General features: G+C 63.0%; 1 protein-coding gene across 2 annotated transcripts; it reads left to right on the top strand.

Annotated features, from left to right (window-relative positions):
* Window positions 1-5,099: 5,099 nt before the first annotated feature.
* On the top strand, window positions 5,100-22,106 carry CNDP2 (carnosine dipeptidase 2). Of its 2 annotated transcripts, none has more exons than XM_045850346.1 (12): window positions 5,100-5,235; window positions 7,804-7,892; window positions 8,987-9,130; window positions 12,474-12,636; window positions 14,732-14,820; window positions 15,585-15,785; window positions 16,954-17,038; window positions 17,788-17,948; window positions 18,964-19,128; window positions 20,225-20,366; window positions 20,624-20,771; window positions 21,592-22,106. In XM_045850346.1, exons 2-12 carry the CDS (start codon window positions 7,833-7,835, stop codon window positions 21,659-21,661), a joined length of 1,428 nt encoding a protein of 475 aa, XP_045706302.1. In that variant the 5' UTR covers window positions 5,100-5,235; window positions 7,804-7,832; the 3' UTR covers window positions 21,662-22,106. The 2 variants fall into 2 exon arrangements, with proteins under 2 accessions (XP_045706302.1, XP_045706303.1); XM_045850347.1 differs by lacking the exon at window positions 5,100-5,235 and adding an exon at window positions 5,648-5,671.
* Window positions 22,107-22,735: the final 629 nt, after the last annotated feature.

Consider the following 22,735-nt stretch of genomic DNA (forward strand, 5'->3'; position numbering starts at 1 on the left):
CTTCTTTCTATTTCCCTTCTTCCTTGTGGAAGTACGGTAGACGCCTTAAACTGCTCCGGACCGTGGTTATTAGTGAGTGGCTCCCACGGTGGTGGGTGGTGTGACCGGCCGCAGAGACGGGAGCCCTGGGGCGTTTTCGGGCCCGGCGGGCTGGAGCGCCCGGCGGCAGGTGTGCGGTTCTGCGCGCGCCCGCCTCAGGTCGCTGTGAAATGCATGCTCACTGGGCCGAGTGGTGCGGCTCCTAACTCCGTCCGCCTGGATTCTCTGAGTGGCGCCTCATCTGCAGATGTAATTAACGAAGGTGAGGTCTTACTGAATTGGGGGCGGACCCAAGTTCACTGAGCAGAACAGGGGACACAGGGACCAGGCCACCTGGAGACAGAGGCAGAGGCTGGAGTGACACAGCTTTAAGCCAGGGCAGGAAAGGCACGCAGGGGATCGCCTGGAGTCCCCAGAAGCTGCAGGAGACAGGGGGTCAGCCCTGTCCCCCCTTCTCCTCCCCCCACCCCGTCAGCCTCCAGGACTCACAGTCCTAGGAGTCTAATGCACATGTCAATACGTTACTTACAAAAACGCAAACCCACAACAGTCTCAAGTGTGCATGAGTGTATATATGGTAGGGAGAGAAAAAACTTGTATTTGATGCCTGAAGTTTTTCAACACGGCCTTTGTTTCACAGTTGGATCTAAGACGTCGCAGTAAATGGGTCCAGCGGAGGTAACACACAGGTTCAACGCAGACTAACTGAAAACGGCACCGCGGAGCCCACCACCGCTTGCAGACCTCACTCGGGTCACGGAGGTGCCAGCCGTCTGAATGCAAACAGACAGCCCTGCCGCGTGAGTGGCCATTTCCCTGGGCATGGGGTTGTGTCGCCACCCCCAGAGGGGACACTGGGGGTTTCGGGGTGCGTTTGCAGATTCTGTGCGGGGAGTGCACAGCCCGCAGGCATCTGCGGTGCGCTTAGCCCGGTTCTCCTGGTCCCCCAGTTTTTTGGGTCAGATCACTGTCGCCTCCGACGCTTGGGCCTCTGACAATCGCTGGAACGTGAGACGGTTTCGGTTTCCCTTTGCTGAGCTGAGGGTTTGCGAGCCGTTCATGCTCTGAAGCAAGATACATGTTCTTCTTTGTTTCCTCTCGCAAGAAAAACAAGCTGGGAAAATAGTTTCAAACTGCCAGTGAAAGGTAAACAAACGATGAATTTTTCAGAATCTCCGCATATAGACTTCCCTTCTCAAATAAGAACATGAAAATAGCTAGGAAGTCCATCACAAAAGGAAAACTGACCCCTTGTTTTGTAACCATCCCAAAGTGTGTACCAATAAACTACACTGGTTCAGACAGAGGTGAAGATGCAAAAACCACAGACACTGAACACCACCGAGGGTTGTCAGGGCAGACATCCACCGTGAGCCACTGGGAGTGGGCATGCTTTGTGGTGAGCACACATCGTTTTGTTATATTTTGTACCCTTTCTTTTAAACCGGAGGTAGCCTGCCACAAGTGTAGCCCTTCCGTTCCTTTCCGAATAATCAGTGCAAGGGGCGGGGGGGACTGAAACATTATCAGGTTTTTTTCTTAATTCATTAATCCATACAATCCTTAAATATTTGGATATTTTTACACATGTTGAGAAACAAGTATTCTCCCAGGAAAAAGAGACGATCTAGACCCAGATCGCTGACGGCCAAGTCCTGCCACCCTGCCACCTTGTAGAAGATGACAAACCCCAATTAGCCTGACTGGGGGCAGAGCCCCGAGATCGGTTTGAAATTCTTACACCAGTGTGGAAGTTCACACAGGCCGTGACAGTGGACTAGATGCAAAAGCCTAATATGAAAGTTGAATCATTTTTACCCCAGTTACTGTGATAATAAAGGAAGGCATGCAAGTGAACTTGGTAGCCCATCCGCCCAGTCCCCTGTCCCAGCCTGGAGCCTGGGGTCCTCAGCGCCCCCTCCTGGGCTGGTGCTGGGCTAGACGGGCGCGGCTTAGCCCCTCGCCTGCGTCCCTGCGTGCTCTCGGAAGCTTGCTCCCACAGGCTGGGCCCCGCACGACTCCAAAGCTCTTGCTTTCTCAGATGCTGCTGCGCGTCCACAGGAGGCGCCACAGCTTCTGTCTCTTGAATAAGGAGCCCACGTTTTTCTCTGACATACCAAGAATGAAGGACTTCGTGACAGCTGTGCTTAAAAATACCAAGCCACCATGAAAATACCTTTGGGATTCTTTCCATACCTTGGCTGGTGGGTACCGGGCGGGGAGGGGAGGGGCGGATGTGGGCGGATGGTGTCAAGTTCCGGTTCTGCTAGCTGACCAGGGCCCTGAGCACTGCAGTGCCCCACCGGGCCCGCGGGTCACACCGAGGTCCTGCGTGGGGATGGGGGGGCGACTGGACGTCACAGGCCACTAGGGGCCGAAGACACAGGAGGCCGCCTGCCCTCGTTCCCTCCCAGCCAGATCTCTGCTTTCTTCCTGCTCGGCAGGCGCCGTCTCATCAGTCCCCTGGCCCGAGTCCCCCGTCCCATCTCTGCGCCTGGATCCCGGAGAGCTCTCCAAAGCGGCCGCTGTGCCCGGGGAAATCCTGTTTTCCGGGCTGACCGGGGCGCCCGTGGTGTGTGTGCCGAGTTAAGCTTGGTTAAACGGAACTGAGTCGGATTCTGGAGACCACACGCTCCGTGACTCCTGCGGGGGCTGAAAACGACGGGAGTTGGAGGCATGATCTAATGGTTTATGAGTGGAACGGTAATCAGTAGTAACTTCCCTGGTGCTTGCATTTCTTAAATCCTCAGCATAAGTCACATCACTTCTGTTTCTGAAGCAACCAACCTCAGATCAGCCAGTGTCGTGCCGCTTCCCCCTTTTTCTCTCAGAGCGCCCCTGTTCCCCAAATGTCCAGCAGGGAGGAAGAGAAACCTGTCGACTTAGCTCCTTAAAGCAAGATCAGATTGGCCGCTAGGGAGCGGAGGTCATTGTCCCTTACCCAAGAAAACGCGGATCGCAGCGCCACCTGCTGGACACCCTGAGCTGTGCACCGTCAGGGTTAAGCAGGAGCTCTTGGACTTAAGATCCGAGTGAGAAAAAAGCCTTGGGGGCGGGGGAAGACTTTCAGGGGTGGGCACCCTTTTGCAGCTGCTGAGGTTCCCTGGGTATTCTCTCCAGAGCCGAGAGGCCTGGGAGCATGCGGGCCGCCGAGCTACCTGCTGCCTTCCTTCCTGCCGTCCTTTCCAAGACCCACCCACCCCACCCCCGGTGCTGCGGAATGAAGGTTTGTTTCCCCCAAATTCCCGGGTGATCCCCCAAGATGATGATGGCACTCAGAGGTGAAGCCTTTGGGAGGTGATCAGGTCCCAGGGGTGGAGCCCACGGAATGGGATCGGCACCCTAATGGAACAGGCCCCAGCACAGCAGGGACCAGTGGTCGCCGGGGTCTGGTGTGTCCTGTTTCACAAGGTCCTGGCGCCTCGGCGCCTCCAGGGCGCTTCCAACAACTTTCTAGTCCTGAGGATGAAGTCTCACAAAACAATCGGGGTCAGTCCGGTTCTATGGGGTCCAGCCAGCTCTGGGAGAGAGGGCCTGAGAAAGTGGCCCTTGTCCTTTCAAACAGAACTGAGGCTTTTCCCTATCCAATTGGAGCTGTACAAGCATATCCTTATTAGCACCAATCAGAGCAGCTCCATTTTGACCAATCAGGAGAGTGGACTTTGGACCAACCAAAGTGCAAGGATTTGGAATCCTCATTTACATGAGAGCAGACCAATCAGGAAGTGGGGTGGGGACTTCTCTGCATATAAGTTAGTTCCGGAGGCTACAGGAGACGCTGTTCTGTCTGGGGGAGTAACTCTGGGTAGAGGGGAAATGGGCCGAGTGGAGTTATCTCCTCGCAGAAAAAAAAAAAACCCATGGGGCACTTCACAGCCTTGTTCTCCGGGCTGGGCTGTATTACAGTTGTCAACGCAAGAAACACCCAAACCTGTAACAATTTTTACCAGTTTGTTTGAGCCAAACTGACAACAATTGCTTGGAAACAAAATCTCAACGCACTTAGAAAATGCTCCAGAAAATGGCAGTTTTGCACCTTATTTCATACATTACAATCAAAAGGAAAGACATAGGCGGTTACGTAAAATCCATTGGTAATAGATTAGGAAGGTGGGAGAAAGCAAAGCGGTGGAGGGTAGGGATGGGGGCACCCCTGGGTTGGATAAAAAGTAAGCTGATAGACACATACTTCTTTTATGTGGGTGGGTCCAGGGTCATTAACAGTCAACAATTAACACAATGACGGTAACAATGGCAGACTTTGTGGTCTCTGCTCTGATCCGTTGCCTGTCCTTTGAGGGGTCCAGAAAAAAAGGGAAATTACTTTGTTGCTTTTGCAGGTATGCCATCCTGGATGCACAAAGACGACAGGCTCAGTTAAGGTAAAGATTGACCTTTGTTAGGGAAAAAAAAACAACACTGCCCTAGGACGTGGCTACCGGCCAGGAACCACTTGTAGTTGGAAAGCTTGTATTTCAGACCATGCTGCGTGGTTACTTTCCGTCTCTGAGTTTGCAGGCTCCGGAGCAGGCCTCCCCTGAGCTTGTCAGGGTCAGTGCGGGGCCCCTTTTCACGCACACGGTGGAGCTGTGGGCACTGAATAGCTTCCTGAAGCTTCCTTCCTCACTGCACCCCTACGCAGGGGTTTCTGTGGGCATGGAACTGGCCATCACGACCCTTGGTTGACAGTCTGCCTTCCTCCTTAACTTCCAGGATTATTGAGTCTAAATACTAAAACATTGGTGATGGTGCTGATTAAAGTTTTGTGAAAACAGTGCCAAAGCTACGTGAGATGGAAATGTGTGTGACTAGCAAGACGTGCACTGCTCAGGAGCTTTTTGGGGATGGGACATTCCCAAAGCTGGAGGGTCCAGGGGGTAAGGCGTGGGCGCCCCGACTTGGGACGCGGAACGTCATTAAAACCCAACAACCCTCAGGCGCCAAAACGGACGAGCGAGTCGGAGCCAGCACGGTGCACGAGGGCGACCACGCCCAGCCTTGCCCCTGACCCTCAGCCTCTCTGGGTCCTCCGCCCGGGGTCCGCGCCCTGGAGGGGCGGGGCCAGGGAGGCGCGGGGCGGGGCCAGCGAGGTCCCCGGAAGAGGCCGGGGTCGGAGGGCTGGGCAGGGCTCAGTGTGCACAGTGCGCTGCGGTGACCCAGACGCATCAGGCGGCCTCAGTGCAGCGGCTGTGGGAGGTGAGCGGCCTTCGCTGGCCCGGCAGGGGGCCCGGGCCGGAGTCGCGCCAGGCTCGGAGTGCGGAAGGGGCCGAGGCAGGGCGGAGGGCTGCAGCCTCAGCGGGGCTGGAGCCGCGGGGGCCCTGAGTGCGCGGCGCGCCGGCCGCCACGGGGTCGGCTGTAGAGTGGCCGCGCCCACCTCTGGGTCTCTCCCTCTCTCCGCCCGCGGTGACGGGAGAGCGGGTGTCTCGTTCAAACGGGGCCGGCGCGGAATCCGCGGCTCCGCAGGTCCAGGGCCGCAGCGCACAGACGCTTTTGTCCCGCGGAGGCTTTGCGGAGGCTCAGGTCGTGGCTGGGCGGCCCGGCCGGGGTCAGAGGGCCCGGGGTCAGGGGTTGCTAGCTTCCGGGGACATTCCAGGCCGGGGGTCTGAGCAGGCTGGTGGTCGCATCAGCTCCGGTAATTCTCACCTGTGCAATAGACGCGAGCCCTGGCCCCGGGTCGCGGCACCCACGCCCTCGTGCCCGTGGGCCCCGCGGACGGGGCCGCCAGCCCGCCCCTGCTGCTGCGATGGGGTCCGGGGCGTCATCCTGGAGCCGAGCCGGGGTGCGGGCGGGCGGGCGGGCGAACCTGCCCCAGCGGGCACCTTCCGTGCACCCCTTGGACGTCCCTGGTGTGGGCGCGGAGGAATGGGGACAGGGTTCGTGGGACCGTGTGTTCGGGAGCTCTGGACGGGGCTAATTGGGAGCCCCTGCCCCTGGTGCAGTGGCTTTTTGCAGAGACGCAGCCACGATTCAGGATTTACTTACTGTAACATACGCCGTTGAGTGCATGCGGACTGAGAAGCATTTGCAGGTGTTGTAGGCGGTCCCAGGAGCTCCATCCCTGTCCCCCCCACCCCGCCCCACTAGGTTCCCTGTTGAAGCCTTGTTGCTCCCCAGGAACCTCAGGGGTCAAGAGGGGCAGCGAGGGCGGGACCCATTTCCAGAGGATATGTACTCGTGTTCACACCAGTACCGCGCTTTTGCTTTAAAACATTGGTGGCAGGAGGCCCCAGGTAATGGGGGGCGAGAGAGGACCCCACAGCCCTGAAGCCCTGGTAGGAAGGAGGAGACCCGGGCGGGCTGCCCTACCGAGGAGCCAGAGTTGCTGTGCTTGGTCCGGCAGGCCGCCGGGGTCTGGTCCGTGGACTCTGCTCTGGGGGGCGGGGGGGGGGGCGGGAGGTGCGACGTTAGTGCTTCCGCCTGTGAGGGGCTCTGCGGGAGGCCGGGGCCTACACACCCCAGTGAGTCTGGGGTTTGTGGCTCTCAATGACCAGGAACCCAAATAAAGGTACCAGCCTAGCATACTGTTATAGACGCTTCCTGTTCACAGTTTTGCTGGTGGGCGGATGGATATTTGACTTGCTAACCATGAAGTCTGTAGTGTTTGTGGACTATGTGTGTGGGGGTGGGGGGGGTGGAGGTGCTCTTTCAGGGCTCAGCCCCCACAGGCACCACCTGTTGGCTGGTGGGTTGGTACTGGTGAGTAGGTCAGGCTCCGAGGCTGCTGTTTGCAGAGGAGGAAGGAGGCGCTGGGAATATGCAGTTTGACCTACGACCTTACTGACCTCTCACTGACCTCACACTGCGCTGCGCAGAGGTGACACCTCAGCCCCTGTGCAGCCGTCCCGCTTCTTGTCGCTGCGGGTGCAGTCACTTCTCCGTTCAAACACTACTTTGAGGTCCGACACCGAGCAAAACTTGTGCCTGTGCCCAGGCGTGAGCACCGCCGGACGTGGCCGGACCCGGCCGGACCCGGCCGGACCCGGGAGTCTGCCACCGCAGGCCTGAAACTCGGCGTGTCAGCGGGGTGTGGCCCAGCCCTTCCCACCACTGGAGGGGACCCGAGTTGTCGGCCGAAGCAGTTGTGAAAGTGGAAGCACCCGGATGGGTTTTGTCTCACGTGCACCTCGAATTGTAAAGGCGATCCGTCGGTCAAAGGACTTCTCTCCCTGTGCCTGTGGGGTGGAGCTGGGGGCGCTGGGTCGCGCGCACGGGAACCGGAGTGGGGCGCAGAGCGGTGGAGTCGCTTTCCCCCTAAGGTCTGTGTGCAGGTCGCACCTGGTGCTTTTGGCAGGCCCTGGACTCGGACTGTCCACTTCCTTGCGGAGTTCAGGGGCCTGGCCTTGGGCTTTTTGCATGTGTTGTGACGTTTTTGCTTAGGTTGGGGGGAGGGGTGATGATCGCCCCCGGTCACAGCAGGTGGGAAGTTCTCTGTGTGCCTCACGGGACTGAAGTCACACGTGTGCAGTGCTCTACGTCCGTGTCACTGGGAAGCACCTGCTTTCAATTTTCATCGGAATGTCTTCCACCAGGCCCTTCCTTCGTTACCTGCCGCTTTGACATGCTTTGGTCGCAGTTCCCTCTGTGGGGGGGGGGACCAAGCTAAGCCTCTAGCCAAAGCTTTCGTTTCTTGGGAACCCGGTCCCTTCCTGGAACCCACGTGGCTGGGAGGGCGGGGTCCGAGTCCGTGGCCCTGATCCAGACCCTGCCCTGAGTCAGCTGGGCATTGTCTACCGACAGGACTGACCAACCGCTTTTCCTCCCCAGAACCTCCAAGGGCTGCCCTCGGTGGAAAGATGTCGGCCCTCGCCGCCCTGTTCAAGTATGTGGACGACAATCAGGACCGCTACATCAAGGTGAGGGGACGGTCATTTACGCTGCTCACCCTGCAGTCCGGCTTGCTTCGGGGGGGCTTGGGGGGGGCGGGGGGAGAGTGTGAGGGACGCTGTTCCGGGGAAGTGTGACAGACAGACAGACAGACAGCGCCGGTTCTCTCCTGTGGGCCCCCTGAACGCGGCTGGGGAAGCAGAGTGGTGGCTGTGGCGGGGGGGGGAGGTGCTGGGCAAAGGGCGCTCACTCGGTTTTCGGGTGACTGAGTTCCGGAGGTTCGTGTGCAGCGTGGGGGCTGTGTGTCTGCTTGGAATTGGCCGCGAGAGTGGTTCTGAAGTGCTTGCACGTGAAAACAATGGCCACTAAAAATGTGTGTACGTGTGTGTGTGTGTGTGTATGTGTGTGTGTACAGTCTAGAGGTTTTTCTCCTTTATCTCCTCTGTGCCTTCAAATGTACGGAAGGTAACATTTCTTGGCTTTTGACAGAAAACCTTACGAGATTGTTACTCTCCATCTGTAACTCCTCGTGGTTGGTCTGGGTCAGAGACCTATTTTGCCCTTGGGGTGCTGTGAATGGTTCAGTAAGGTCACAGCGGGACCCGCTTCCGGAGGGTCACAAGGAGCACCATGCTCTGAGGTCGCTGCCGGGGACGCAGTTCAGGCGAGCGCTGCGGAGGAGTTCTCGCTCTGAGGGGCGCACCTTGGGGGGCTCAGCCCCTGTCGGGGTGGGAGCTGGGCTGGGCTGGGCTGGACTGAACGTCCTGGGTGTTTTCTCCGTCCCGCGGCTGCAGCTTTGTCAGATTCAGGTGTAAAGGTATTTACAGAACACGCAGGGCCTTCCACCTTCCCCTCCCGCTCCGTGGTTAAGAAAACACATCCTGACGTGCTCCTGTCGTGCTGCACTTCCCAGTACACGGTCAGTAAAGACACGATTTAAAACCTCAGGCGCAGCGGAGGCCTGGCGGATCTGTCCCCTACACCTGGTCAACAAGGTCAGAGTGCAGCGGCCGCAGGTCGCGCGGGCCAGTGCTGGGTGCCCAGAACACGGCCGGTGTGTGGGTGCCTTCCTGCCCAAGGAGCACCTCGTGAGAGTCCCCCTTTCCTTGCTGTCCATGAACAGAAGCTCGCGGAATGGGTGGCCATCCAGAGCGTGTCTGCCTGGCCCGAGAAGCGGGGGGAGATCAGGAAGATGCTGGAAGTAGCCGCGGCGGACATCAAGCAGCTGGGCGGCTCCGTGGAGCTGGTGGACATTGGAAAGCAGAAGGTACGGTGTGGGGGCCTGGTTCGCATACCGATCCCTGCGCGGTTCCTGCAGGTGGGTGGGCGGGGCAAAGGGTTCCTCATCCTCCTGGGCATCTCCGTCTCAGAGGGAGCGTTATGGGGGCTCACTGGAGCAGAGGTGAGCCTGGGGGCCGGTCTCAGAAAAGAGCTGAGACTTCCCAGAAATCAGCTGCCTTTCCAGCAGGGCGGGGCCATTCTGTCCACGAAGATGTCAACACACTCTGTCCCCAGGCCCTGATGACTAGGACGAGCACTTACCCTTGACGAAGGGGAAGTTTGTTGGGGGTGCACGCTGACAGATGGCCGTGGTCTGTTTCTTCGTGACCGACGTGAACAGCCCCTTTTTGCTAACCAGCCCCCCCTTAGTGTCGGACGAGGCCCAGCCCGCCTGGACCACACGTTTCCTGCCGCGTGTTTTTGGGGTGGCCGTGTGGTTTTACATTGCATGGTGTGGCACGGTTTGGTTTCTCTCCGGTCTCTTGCCCAGTGGTATAGGGGTCAGCGGAGGTCATTGTCCCCAGATTTTGCATGTGGATGTTCAGCCCAGTCTGCTCCTTTTTACCGCAGCTGGAAGCACCCAGAGGCCCAGCAGGGCTGGGTCTCCCCTGGCAGCCACTGCAGTTCGCGGCACCAGAGGGGGACCCGGCCTCCTAGCTCCAGGCCAGCCCTGTACATGTGTGTGTGTGTGTGTGTGTGTGTGTGTGTGTGTGTGCTTTCTCCCGACTGCACGGTTCATCGCTGCCTTAAGATTGTGCAATAGAATTTGCAGCTTCCCGGCACCACCCTCCGTTCATGAGAAAATAAACCAAGATTCTTTGTATCATCTTCTCTTGGGAGCGTGCCTAATGGGCTCCCACTTCCTGTTTTTTCCTGGTGTATTCAAAACAAACCTGGGGGGCAGGTTTGCTTCCTGCAGTTCTCGCTTTCCAGAGTTGGTTTACTGCCCTGAGCACAGACAGACAGCGCAATTTCTAAGAAAAGGCCCCCCACAGGGACTAGAATGACCGCCACAGCACCCTGAACTGCGCAGCGCCCACTTTCACCTGGGAGTCGACAGGTTTCACCGCTGTCCGCACGACCCAGGGCTGCCTGTGCGGCGAGGGTATGGAGTATCAGAGCCCCATCGGGGCACTGGGCAGCGGTGCTCTGGTCATCGGGGGGGCCAGGGCGACCTCGGACAGGTGTGGAGGGACAGTGGGTGTTGTTATCGGATGCATACACACACAGGCTTACGGGGGAAAGATGGCGTCACAGGGGTTCTGAGTCCTGGTGGCAGGCCCCAGGGTGCGGGGCCTAGTGGGTGAGGCCCCGGGGGCCGATGTGGGCTGTTTGACACCGGGCCTGCCTGCCCAGGCCCGTGCAGCGCAGGTCAGGTGGGGCCTGTCCGCCGCCACCGCCCCAGCTGGGACAGACAACGGCTGCCTGGCCGGCAGGTGCAGGACCCCTGCTCACCCTGGGCCCGGTCCCAGGCGGAGGGGCTCAGGGAACGGGGCAGCCCTGGCCCCGGGGCCCAGAAGGGGCGCGAGGGAAGCAGCTGACGATGCGCAGGACGGAGCGGGGCTCCCCGGGCGCTGCGTCCCCTTTGGGGCGTGGCCATGGGGATGGGACGGGGAGGAGGACAGAGGGGAGGAGGGCGAACACAGCCTGGTCCCCGGCTCCGCGCTGGCGGAGGACTGTCGGGCCAGAGCAGTCAGGGACGCCCGGGGAGGGGTGTGCGGTTTGCAGACTTGCCTGTGGGCCTGGACGGCTCCTTAGAAAATTCTAAAGGATGGCAGGGGAGCTGTTTTGAGCGGAAGTTTATTTAGAGAAAATGTGTTGTCGTTTGAACATCCTCCCCCCACCCCACACCCTGAGGCAAGAGGAGGACCTGCGGTGGCCCCAGTGCCGGTGACCTGTGAGATCAGGGCAGTGGGCACCAGGAGCGGTTCTTGGCCCCTGGTGGCTCTCGGAGGCCGTCCCCGTGGGGGCCGCACATGGGCACCTGTGGGGCTACCGAGAGCCACGCACGCCGAGGGTTTATGAGCAGCACTTGCGGGAGGCACACCCGCACTCCGCATGAGTCCTGGCGGCCTGGCGCGCTCCGGGGGGACGTGCACACCCAGCTGCGCCCAGGCCCCGGCGCCGTCACTGTCACCGGCCGCATGCCGATGGCTGGTGTCTCTCACCGGCGGCTCGCCTGCCTCTCGCTGGTGAATCGCAGCCTCTCGCTGGTGAATCGCAGCTTCAGCTTCGTCCCAGTTTAGCGGTGAGCAGTGTGTTTGTGAACGTGTTTCCACGGGGACTGCTTTCTGGTAACTGGACAGACACACGCGTGCGTGATGGTTCTGGCACGGGTGATCCTCGCCCAGCAGCCGGCACGCACGAAGGGGGAGTGTTTGCCCTCTGGCCCCCGCCCCCGCCCCCAGCGGTTTGCCGGTGGTACTCTGTGGTGGTGACAGGTGTCCCTGTTGGGATGCAGGAGCTGGGGGTGCAGGGCATCCAACGTGACAGCTGGAGGGTCCAGCCGACGTGCGTGTGGGAGGAGCCCCGGGCTTGCCGCTGCGTCCCCGCACCCTGTCCTAGATCACAAGCATGCTGTGGTTAACGCACTGACCCCGTTCCCACGGGACTCGGGGGGACCCGGCAGGCCCTCGGGGGGAGCCCAGGACCAGCTGCCAGTGCGTGAGCACACGGCTCCCTCTGCCCGGTCGCTGCACCCCGGGCTGTGGCCCCGTGTGTGCGGGACTGGGGTCCACGGGCAGGATTCCGGGCACCGGCCCTCTGCTTCAAGGTTGCAGTGGTTTCTGTCCATCATTGTAGGAAGCACTGGAATAAGTTGCATCCCAAACTCACCTTTCATGATGTGTTTTGTTACATAAAAGTTAAAAAAACACCGACTGGCGACTGGCATAGCTCAGTGGATTGAGTGCAGGCTGCGAACCAAAGCATCACAGGTTCGATTCCCAGTCAGGGCACATGCCTGGGTTGCAGGCCACGGCCCCCAGCAACCGCACATGGATGTTTCTCTCTCTCTCTCTTTCTCCCTCCCTTCCCTCTCTAAAAATAAATAAATAAATCTTTAAAAAAAAAAAGTTAAAAAAACAACCTGCCTTAAAAAACTCACCAAAGGGCCTGCGGTTGGTGCACACAACTGTGTCTTTGTTCTCTGGATTATAGGAAAGTAAATTCTCGTTAATTAACGATCCGGTCGAGCAATCTGACCTTAACTCTGCAACGAGGGTGATCGACGGGAAGGGCAAGAACGCTCCAGGTGTTTTAGTGATGTCGGCCGTGCATGGCAGGTTTCTAAACAAAGGCCGTGCTCACTCGCCCCTCTCCCCGCCCAGCTCCCCGACGGCTCGGAGATACCGCTGCCCCCCATTCTCCTCGGCACGCTGGGCTCCGACCCCCAGAAGAAGACCGTGTGTATCTACGGCCACCTGGACGTGCAGCCGGCGGCCCTGGAGGACGGCTGGGACAGCGAGCCCTTCACCTTGGTGGAGCGGGACGGTGAGGACCCTCTCCACGGGGGGGGCGGGGGGCTCCCAAGGCTGCTGCCTCGTCCAGGCAGGGTCCCCAGCGTGCCCTTGGCCATCTGCCCAGGACAAGCTGTTTCCCATGATGTAGATGTCACCTTCGGGAAGGAAGTCTCACGCGTGTGCAGTCACAGACCCCCCAGAGTGCCCCCGTCCCGTGGGACTGGGGTGTTGTGTCTGGGGTTCAGCTGGGCTCCCCCGGTTCTGGGTAGAGGCAGCGCAGCCCTCAGACACGGGTCCCCCAGGGACAGCCGGTTTCTAAATGCTTCCGGGGCACATCCCAGCAGCTCCCTCCGCCTGGGGACGGGAGGGGAGCCTTTGTCTTCCCCACCGCTGGCCGCCCTGGGCAGGGACGGTGATGGCTCGGTCAGTCACGGATGCCACTCGCCGGGCGGGCACAGGCAGAGGCGTTATCCTGGACCCCCTGCCCCCGGCCACTAGGCTGAGCTCTCCTTCTGCCCCAGCAGTAGAGCTCCGGCCTTGGCCTTGGCCCGAGGAGGAGCCTGGCCCCTCGCACCTCGCTCCCCCCGGGGCCACGTCTGGGCTGTGTTTACTGACGGTCCGTCCTCAGACGTGCTGATGCTGCGCACAGTCTGGTCTCTGTCCTCGGGTGGCGTCTTTGAGGAAGGTCGGCCCCATGCCGCGGGGTCACCGCGGTGCGGGGAGCTGGGGCACGGACCTCGCTGCAGGACAGGCTCCTCCCCCGCCGCTGTCGGGACCCGCGCTTCGCTCTCCAGCCTGTCCGCCCCTCCTCCCGTCCCCTCCCACCATGTCCCCCGCCCTGCCTGCAGGCCCTCCGGTGGCTGTGGAAGCCTTGAGCCCCCTCCGTCCCGCCCACAGTGACAGGACCTGCTGGGTCTCCGCCTGCCGCCTCTGCAGCCTCAGTCCCACTGGCTACCCCCCCCCCCCGGCCCCCACCTGTGCCTTGTGCACACCTGGAGGCGCAGCCCCTCACCGATCACACCGGGCAGACAGCTCCCTCGGTGGCTCGGCGTCCACCCCGGGACAGGGGAGGGGTGCACCCCCGCCCTGCCGCACACCCCTGTGCAGCGTGGTCCGCACACTTCGGCCACCTCGTCAGCGCTCGTCCCGGGAGCTGGGGTGCTTTTCGGGAGAGCTCTTCAGCTTTCGTGAGAAGCCGGGTTTGACGTGAAAAGAAACGCCCGGAAAGGACGGCGTCCAGCCCCCGGCCACCTCGGGCTGGGCCCTGCCACAGCCGCCAGGCGTAGGAAAGCGGCCTTGGGGGTGGGGACGCCGGAGGGCCGGGCTGGCCTGGGCCGCGGTGCGGTGCCGTGGCCGCCCTCGGGTGCCCCGCACCCCGTGACAGAGGGCCAGGAGGAGGGCCTGGCCTTGCTCCCCCCTGCCCAGACACCTGGTCTCGGGGGGCCCAGAGGCCAGTGTGGGGGGACAGACTGCGACCCCGTCCCCATCCACTGGGGAGCAGCAGGACCGTGCCGGCCGTTCTCAGAGGCGGCCCAGAGACTCGATGACAACCCTCCGTCCCGTCCCCTGAGCACACGGGATGGGGGGCTGGAGGTGCGGCTGGGGCTCGCGGCTGTCTCGGGAAGGGCACTCCGGCTCCGTGCCTCCTGCCCGTGCCAGCGCAGCTTCCTCGCCCTGATCTCCGCCAGCTGGTCGCGGCACGAGATTGTAGCACGCTCCCCGCTGATACCATGTTCCCGGGCGGGGGCCAGGCGGGGGCCGGGCGGGGGGCCGGGCGGGGGGCCGGGCGGGGGGCCGGGCCGGGGGCTGGGCCGGGGCCAGGGCCGGAGTTTGCGCCCTGAGTCAGCAGGAACCCAGCCAGCGCTGGCTAATCGCTGTGTCCTCGGGGTGGGGGGGGGCCTGGGAGCACCCACGTGGCGGCAGCCTCTGGGGATTCTCGCCGCAGTGCCACGAGCGGGCTCCGGCTCCGGCAGCCTGAGCACGGGCTCCTGCCGTGCAGAGGGGCTCAGGCCCTCAGGACGCGAGTGGTTCTGCCGAGACGTTAGCAGACGCTCTCGGCGGGGGGGCTCTCTCCTGTGTGTCTCCCCACTGCCCTAACGTGAGGACTTTGGTCGCTGCTCTTCCAGGCAAACTGTACGGGAGAGGCGCCACCGATGACAAGGGGCCCGTGGCCGGCTGGCTGAACGCCCTGGAAGCCTTCCAGAAGACGGGTCAGGTGCGCCTGGCTCACGCGGTTCCGACTCGGGGACAGGGCGGGGCCGGTCCTGATCAAAGGTCAGGTCAAAGGTCACCGGGACAGGAGGCAGCAAGCTCCCCCCAGGGCGTCAGCCAGCGACTCAGCTTAGAGGACCGGTGGAGTTCCGGCTCAGGAAGCCTGCAGGTGTAATCGCTTTACGGTGTTCCAGGTGCTCCCCCCTACACACCTGCTGGCTCAGCAGGCCCCAGGCCGGCGGGGGAGGGCAGGCCTCACGCCTGAGGGCCGTGTCTGTGAGCAGACCCTCCCTTTCTCTGCAGGCCTCACGGCCTCTGAAGATGCACTTGGTGGTTAAAGTCTGTCCCTTAACTGTGTGCACTCCGCATTGCAAGTTTGCAAAGTACTGAGAAGTAGAGAGAGAAGGTAGCCTAGAAGCTCAGCCCTAAGAGACCCAGGGTTTCGTTGAGAGACCCCCACCCGCTCTGGGCCAGCGTGGGGACCCCTGTGACGAGGAGCCGCGTCGCACTGAGCCGTGGCTAGTGAGGTGCACTCAGTGAGGACGTGACCGTGGCTGGAGCCAGGCTCGTCCCTGACGGCCTGGGGCCCGGGGCCAAGGGCGCCCCTTGGGGATGGGCACAGCCAGCCCAGCCCCAGTGCTCAGCCCGGGTTGGGGGGAGCTGGGTCCTGGAAACTGGAGGCTTGAAAATGCTTGGTGGCTTCCCGTGGGCCGTCTCTGAGACGGACCACCGAGTGCCTGCCGACACCCTCCCCATCCCCCACCGCAGGAGATCCCCGTCAACCTCCGGTTCTGCCTGGAGGGCATGGAGGAGTCGGGCTCCGAGGGCCTGGACGAGCTGATCTTCTCCCGGAAGGACACCTTCTTCAAGGGCGTGGACTTCGTCTGCATTTCCGACAACTACTGGCTGGGCAAGAGCAAGCCCTGCATCACCTACGGCCTGCGGGGCATCTGCTACTTCTACATCGAGGTGCGTGCTGCACTCACTCCCCGAGGTCCGCGCCGGTCCCCCGACCCACGGCCAGCTGGCCCCGAGATCGCGGTAGCAGGGAGTGGGCCTCAGGCTCGGGGTGCCCCCTCCTCTGTGGCAGGGACCACGCTGGTGCTCCAGGCCCGGTGCGGTCAGAACCGGCGCCGTCACCTGTAAGCCGGGTGCATTCCTCGCCGCGGGGTCGCACAGCAGAAGTCAGATGCTGGTCCACCAGGGAGGCCGAGCCTCAGGGCATTTTAGACAGACTTCCTTTGAACAGGGAGATGTTCCGCCCTGACTGGTGAGGCTCGGTTGGTTGGGGCGTCGTCCCCTGACTGAAAGGTTGCAGGTTCAATTCCCAGCCAGGGATGTTTCTCTCTCGCATTGCTGTTCCTCTCCCTCTCTTCCCCCTTCTGAAAACAGCAGTGGAAAAACGTCCTCGGGTGAGGATGGTAAAAAGTGGAAGTGTTGGTGTTTCAGCCCTGGGCTCTTACCCCTGACCAAGTGACCTTGAGGAGCCTGGGACCAGGGAGGACGGACCTGCCACTCACTGTGTGGCAGCCTGAGCCCCCGCTCCCGCTCTGCAGAGAGGGTGGTGGGGTTCCTCCGGCCCAGGTGATGACGATGACGTTAGCTCCTGCCCGCGAGGGTGGTTTGTAGGTGCACGAGTGCCGGGAGTGGTCCCAGCTGCCACCCTGCACTCTCGGCGTGCGCAAGGCCCCTGTCTGCCCGCCGCGGAGGAGACGGGGCCCAGAGCCGTCGCTGCCCTACCCTGGTCACGCCGCGAGGCAGCCGAGGGTGGGATCCGACCCCAGGTCCTCGGGCTCCAGGCGCCGGCTGGCTCTCGGCACTCCTCGCTCACCTGTGCTCAGCACGCCTCCCTCACCTGTGCGCAGTGCTCCTGCTTTCCCTCTGGCCAGCACTCCTAATTTACCTGTGGTCAGTGTTCCCGGTTCACCTGTGGCTAGCATTTCCAAATTTATTTCTTGTTGTTGCTTCCAAGTTTTATAATTTAGGAAACGCCTTGCTTAGCTCATCGAGGGAGCAAATTTTGAGTTTTTAAAACTGCTTGTCGGGACTTGTGGGTGTCCTTGGTTGCAACTGCTGTCGCATGAGGACAGCAAGCTCCCCCCGAGCAGCCCGGCAGCGCAGCCTTTGTCCCCTGCAGGTGGAGAGCAGCGACAGGGACCTGCACTCCGGCGTGTACGGGGGCTCGGTGCACGAGGCCATGACCGACCTCATCGCGCTGATGGGTAGGCACGCGCGTCCGCCAGCACCTGGGGATTGGGAGGAGGGGGCGGGCGTTTCCCAGCTGTCACCAGCGCCCAGTGCATTGGGCTTTCTGCGCGACCCATGTCCGTGTCACTCTGAGGCTCCCTGCCTCCCTCCCTCCGCTCACCGTCCCCTTTAAAGGACGGGGGAACCAAGCCTTCATTTCTGCCTCCGCCCCCTGCCTCCCCAGGCCCCTGGGCCCTGCCTTGCCTCCGGGAGGCCGCTTTGCACCCCTGCCCAGCCTGTGCCCTAGAACCACACGACCGCCCTTCCTGTGGACACACTGTGTGCCACGTCTCTCAGAGAGCACCTGCTTGGGTCTCTTTACACTGTATCTGGCCACAGCGAGGCTGCAGGCCCCGCCCACCCTTCCTGGCACCTGCTTCCTCCCCCGGCGGACGCCGGCTGCGGGCTGTGCAGCCGGCACTGTTCCTGGGACTGCAGTCTCCTCTGCGCCCCTCGCCAGTGCCCGCAGCTCGGGAAGGCGCTCTGCTCGGGGTGACCCGGTCTGTGACTGGGGACAGCTCACCTACCCTTTCGAGTGTCAGTCTCTGCCCTAACCTAGGGCGCTGGCGCCACTCGCTCGCCTGCCCGGGGTGTTGCGGGCCCGAGTGCGCCCGTGTGCCCAGGAAGGGTCTCCTCAGGGCCCTCGTGCCCACACTCCCGGCCCCGCTCGGCCTCGGGCTCCCTGCTGCCTGCCTGCTGAGCGCGCCCCCCTGCCCCCCTGCAGGCTCCCTGATGGACAGGAAGGGGAAGATCCTGGTGCCCGGCATCCACGAGGCTGTGGCCCCTGTGACGGAGGAGGAGCTGGAGCTCTACGACAAGATCGACTTTGAGCTGACGGAGCACGCCAAGGACGCAGGGGTGCAGACTTTGCGGCACAGCTGCAAGGTGCGACCCCGGCTGTGCCCGCCACTGCCGGACCCTGCGGGGAGGGGCGGGGGGCTGGCACGGTCGGCCGTGGCCGTGGGCCCCCGGGCCAGCAGGTGGTGCAGCCCCCACAAGGAGGCAGGCCCCTCCCAGCTGGGTGCCCAGAGGTGGCTGGAAAGGTCACTTGGTGCCCGGTGCCACTGGAGGGCCCGAGCAGAGCAGACCAAGATGGGGGCAGGAGGCTGTCGCCTGCTTGCGTGTGTGGGATGCCCCCCCGGCCCCACCCTGGGCAGAGGTGGCGTGAGGCCCCTCGCGGGGCCCGGGTTCAGTTGCCAACCGCACAGGACGTCCCTTCAGCCGGGGTGGGGGAAGCTGTGTTGTCCCTAGTAGTTAGTTTAGCTCCTGGTCTAGGAGGAGGACGCAGGCTCACGTTCCATCCACGCAGCGATCACTGAGCCCAGTGACAGGCCTGGGGTCTGGGGGGGCAGCAGGGCCGGGCCCTGGCTTTCATCTCTTCAGAGACGGGCGGGCCAAGGCATGTAAAACCACCTGCAGAGGGCACTCGGGGCCTGGGGTGCAGCGGGCAGTCCTGGTTTCCCTGCCCCTGCGGGGACAACACCCACGCTCTGTGCCCCGTGGGTCTCAGGGGTTAGCACACGGCCCGAGCTGTGCCCCCTCTCTCTCCCGGTGCCTGCGGCCCTGCCGGGGCTCCGCTGTCCGCGGGCCCGTGACCTCCCCTGCGTTCCACTGAGCCGGCGGGAGCCCGTGGCTCTGGTCGTCCGTTTTGTTAAACCGAGCGGTCCAGAGCCGCACTGAGGCACGGACGGGGCACACCCGGGGCCGCTGGGAGTGCAGAGCCCCCTTTCTGGGGCCGCCCCTCTGCCAGCCCCGGCGGGGTCCGCCCCTCCTTCCCGTGCCGGTGCCGGCCGGCGCTGGGCCGGCGGTGACTAGGAAGGACCTGCCGGACAACACTGCCGGCTCCTGGAAGGCGGACAGCGTGGCCCCTGACCCCCCCCCCCCCCACTGCTCTCCGCAGAAAGACGTCCTGATGCACAGGTGGCGGTTCCCGTCGCTGTCCCTCCACGGCATCGAGGGCGCCTTCTCCGGCTCCGGGGCCAAGACCGTGATTCCCAGGAAAGTGGTCGGCAAGTTCTCCATCAGGCTCGTGCCCAACATGACCCCCGAGGCCGTCGGCAAGCAGGCACGTGGGGTGCCGGGAGGGCTGCCGCATGGCGGCTCGGGTCGGGGGAGGACAGGAGAGCTCCCGCAGGGCCCGCCCGCCTGGGGACCCACACCCACGCCCACAGGGCCGCGGGGCCCCGGCCAGCTGGGTCACTGCTGGAAGCCGCAGTTCAAGGGCTGGTCAGAGATAAAGGCCATATAAAAAAGCATCCCAGGGAAGAAGTGGCCTTTGTCACTGCTGAGGCATGCCAAAACCTGCCCTCTGACCTCAACCTAAGACTTCAGCTCTGACAGTCACTTTGGGTGGAGTGCGTTACAGTGAGCCCCCTCCGGGCCGTGGTGAGGGACGGAGGGCAGGACCCAGGAAGGGAAGGCTTGGGTAGGGGGGGTGAGTTCCTGCAGCTGCAGGCCCGGCGGGCTTCCCGGGAGCGGTCGCCCTGGATGGGAAGGTTTGCGGGGTGGAGGCGAGGGCCTCCCTGTTGGGAGAGGACCCCGCGGACTGGCCTGCGTCATCTGGAGGTGTCCCTGGGCCGGCACCTGGCTCCGCTTTTGGCCTGGATGCGATCGTTTTTATGAAGACGCAGATCAAAAAACATTTTTAAAAATGTGACTTAGAGATTATAGTTATATGGAGACGTCTGCATAAAGGGTGAATTGCTTGTTAGTAAAACATTACCTCTCACCTTCAAGTAGCCGGGTTTTGATTCCCGACACAATCCCTTCTTCTGTCGCCACGGCCGTGCAGACCGGAGGTGGGCAGCAGGAAACGGGGCCACCGGAGACTCGAGGCAGACTCGCAGCAGACGGGTCAGAGAGCCCCGCGCTCTCACTGTGCGCTCGCTGCGGACCCGCCGCAGCCTCTGTAGCCCTACTGTGGACGCTTGGTCGACGCGGGCAGACTGCCTGCGGGCCAGGCGTGAGCCCTGTGCTCTCACTGCAGACTCAGCGCAGACCCACTGTAGACCTACTGTGGGCGCTCAGTCAACACGGACAGACACTCTGTGGGCCAGGCTGAGCCCTGTGCGCGCACTCAGACTAGCCATGGGATGGACCACTGGCAGCGGAGGCCGTGCCCAGCTCTCTGACACGCTGTGTCTCTTCTGCCCGTGGCTCAGGTTACAAAGTACTTGACGGAGAAGTTTGCTGAACTGCACAGCCCCAACAAGTTCAAGGTGTACCTGAACCATGGTGGGAAGCCCTGGGTGTCCGACTTCAACCACCCTCACTACATGGCTGGGAGAAGAGCCCTGAAAACAGGTCAGACTCCCCCCCTGGGGACGATGCCCAGGCCCTCGGCGCGCCTGTGCGGCTGTGTGCACCATGTGGGTGCACAGCTGCGTGGGGAGGCGCTGGGGAGCGGCGGTGCCCAGGCCGGGCTGCACCGTCGGCTGCGGGGAGGGGGGCCGCCGTCCCAGGCCTCACGCGGGGTCTGGTCTTGGGGGTGGGGGGGCAGGAAGTAGGCCTGCAGGGGCCCGGCCCCAAGGCTCACCGTGTCTTCTGTGTCATCCCCCCAGTTTTTGGTGTGGAGCCGGACTTGACCAGGGAAGGTGGCAGCATTCCCGTGACTCTGACTTTTCAGGAGGCCACGGGCAAGAATGTCATGCTGCTGCCCATGGGGTCGGCTGATGACGGCGCCCACTCCCAGAACGAGAAGCTCAACAGGTGGGACTCCAGTCCTCGTCCTGGCGGCCTGGGCCTGTCTCCTCAGGGGGCTGGGGGGGGTGCCCGTGGGGGAGATACCACCATGGGAGCCAGGCCCCCCCCTGCCCTGCCACCAAGGGGCTGTTTCTGGGCCCCTCCCCCGAGCTCTGCCCCGTCTGCCCTTGGGGGGGGGGAGGGGGGGGAGGGGGTTGGCGCTCCTGGTGGGCGGCAGGGAAGGAGGCCTGTGGGCCAGTCTCCAGGGTTCGCCCGGTGGTCTGTGTCTCCGTGCTTCCCCTTTGGCCGGGACGCCGGTGGGGGCTTCTCAGGCTGCCTTTGTGCGGCCCTGGCTCCCACAGGTGCCGCGGGGCTCTGCTGGGCAGCGGGGACGGAGCTGGCCTCTGAGCTGGCAGTGAGGGAGGGGCCCGCACAGGTAGGGAGCACCTGAGGCTGTGAGGAAGGGCTGAGGAGGACAGGAAGCAGGGCCACCTTGGGGTCGGGGACTGAGCCGGCTGAGACCCTGCCTGGAGGGCAGCGGGGGCGGGGGGACAGAGACCTGGGTCCTAGGATGGGAGCTGGAGGCTCCGGCCCACAGAAACAAAGGGAGGCCGTGGCACAGGCAAGGCCTTTCGTAGTCGGGGCCCCGTGCGACCCCGAGGACCCGGGGCCAGGACAGGTTCCTGGTGGGACGCTCGGGCTGAACCTGTGCTGGGGACCAGGTGCCCAAACTCTGAAGTCAGGCAGCACTCGCGGCCGCCCGGCCGGGACGGCGGGCGCTCCCAGACCGCCAGTGTGCCTGGGCCGCAGGACACCGGCCGCCGCGCTGACTCTCCCTCTCCGCCAGGTACAACTACATCGAGGGAACCAAGATGATGGCTGCCTACCTGCACGAGGTGTCGCAGCTCAAGGACTGAGGGCCCTCAGCCCTGCACCCCCACCCTCTTCCGACCGCTCGCGCAAGCAGCCTGTCCTCCTCCTCCTCCTCGTCCGCGAGGGGGCGCGAGAGCCCCAGCCTGCCCCCGAGTTTTCAGGGGTGCTCAGCGTGACTCGGTCCCCGGCTCCAGTGGCACGAGTTCTTCCGCAGACACTTCTGGCCGGCGTCCAGGTGGCTGAACAGGGGCCGCAGCGCTTCCTGGCTCCGCCTCTGCCTCTGCTCCAGGGTCGGCCCCGGGGAGAATCTGGTCTGGTCGGGGCACCACCCGTTGTCCCCTTCCCGGCCTCTCGGTGCCCCGCCCTTCTCCGAACGCTGCTGGAACCGTGGCGAGGCCTCTCCTGTCTCCTCGCGGACCCTCCATCCGGACCCGCCTGGGCGGGTCACGGGGTCTCAGGCTGTGTGGATAAATAAAGAGTGCGAAGGGGCCCTGGACGCGTCACTGCCCGCGGACAAATAGCACACGGGGCGGGGGCGGGGCCAGGAGGGGCGGGCTCTCCTCTCCTAGCCCCTCCCTGCCGTCAGGGAGGTGTCTGTCCCCGCCCCCTTGTCTTAGGCTACCCAGGCACCAAAAACCCAATCAAGTCGGTTTAAACAGAGTGGAGACTTGATTGGCCAGCGGATGCACAGCCCAGAGTAAGCGGGAAGCAGGGCCTCGTGCATTGGAAAGCCCACTCTGCTTACCACCCTGACTCGCAGGTCAGAGCGCGGGTGGGAATAGGGCTGCTGCTACTGGGCCTTCTGCCTTCAATGGCCCAGCCGAACGGTGGCCCTGGAAGTGGTTCTTTCGGCCCCACGGCCTCTCGCCACCTCCACTCCCTGGGTCCGCCCCGCCCCGGGGGTCGCCCGCACAGCGCCCTGAAGCCTCAGGCTCTGCCCTCTCCGCATCTCCGCCCAACCTCCCGACCTCCTTCCGGCCCCGGGGAGGCTCGTCCTGGGAGGAGAGCCTGCTGCTGCGGGTCACCCTGCCCTCAGGGGACCCAGTCCTCCGGGCTGTGTGCCCCGGGGGTCCTTGCACTTCACCCGGAGTCCTGCTCAGAGATGAGGGGCTTTGCCT

The sequence above is a fragment of the Phyllostomus hastatus genome, unplaced genomic scaffold, assembly GCF_019186645.2.
Source record: "Phyllostomus hastatus isolate PE091 unplaced genomic scaffold, TTU_PhHast_1.1 phas_contig_80, whole genome shotgun sequence".
Classification (NCBI taxonomy): domain Eukaryota; kingdom Metazoa; phylum Chordata; class Mammalia; order Chiroptera; family Phyllostomidae; genus Phyllostomus; species Phyllostomus hastatus.

Excerpts from the sequence above, each read along its gene's own strand:
- CNDP2 (XM_045850346.1), top strand. The coding sequence starts at position 7,833 with ATGTCGGCCCTCGCCGCCCTGTTCAAGTATGTGGACGACAATCAGGAC. Across the intron at positions 14,821-15,584 it reads CCTTCCAGAAGACGGGTCAG|GAGATCCCCGTCAACCTCCG; the intron begins GTGCGCCTGGCT and ends CCCCCACCGCAG. Across the intron at positions 19,129-20,224 it reads CCGAGGCCGTCGGCAAGCAG|GTTACAAAGTACTTGACGGA; the intron begins GCACGTGGGGTG and ends CCCGTGGCTCAG.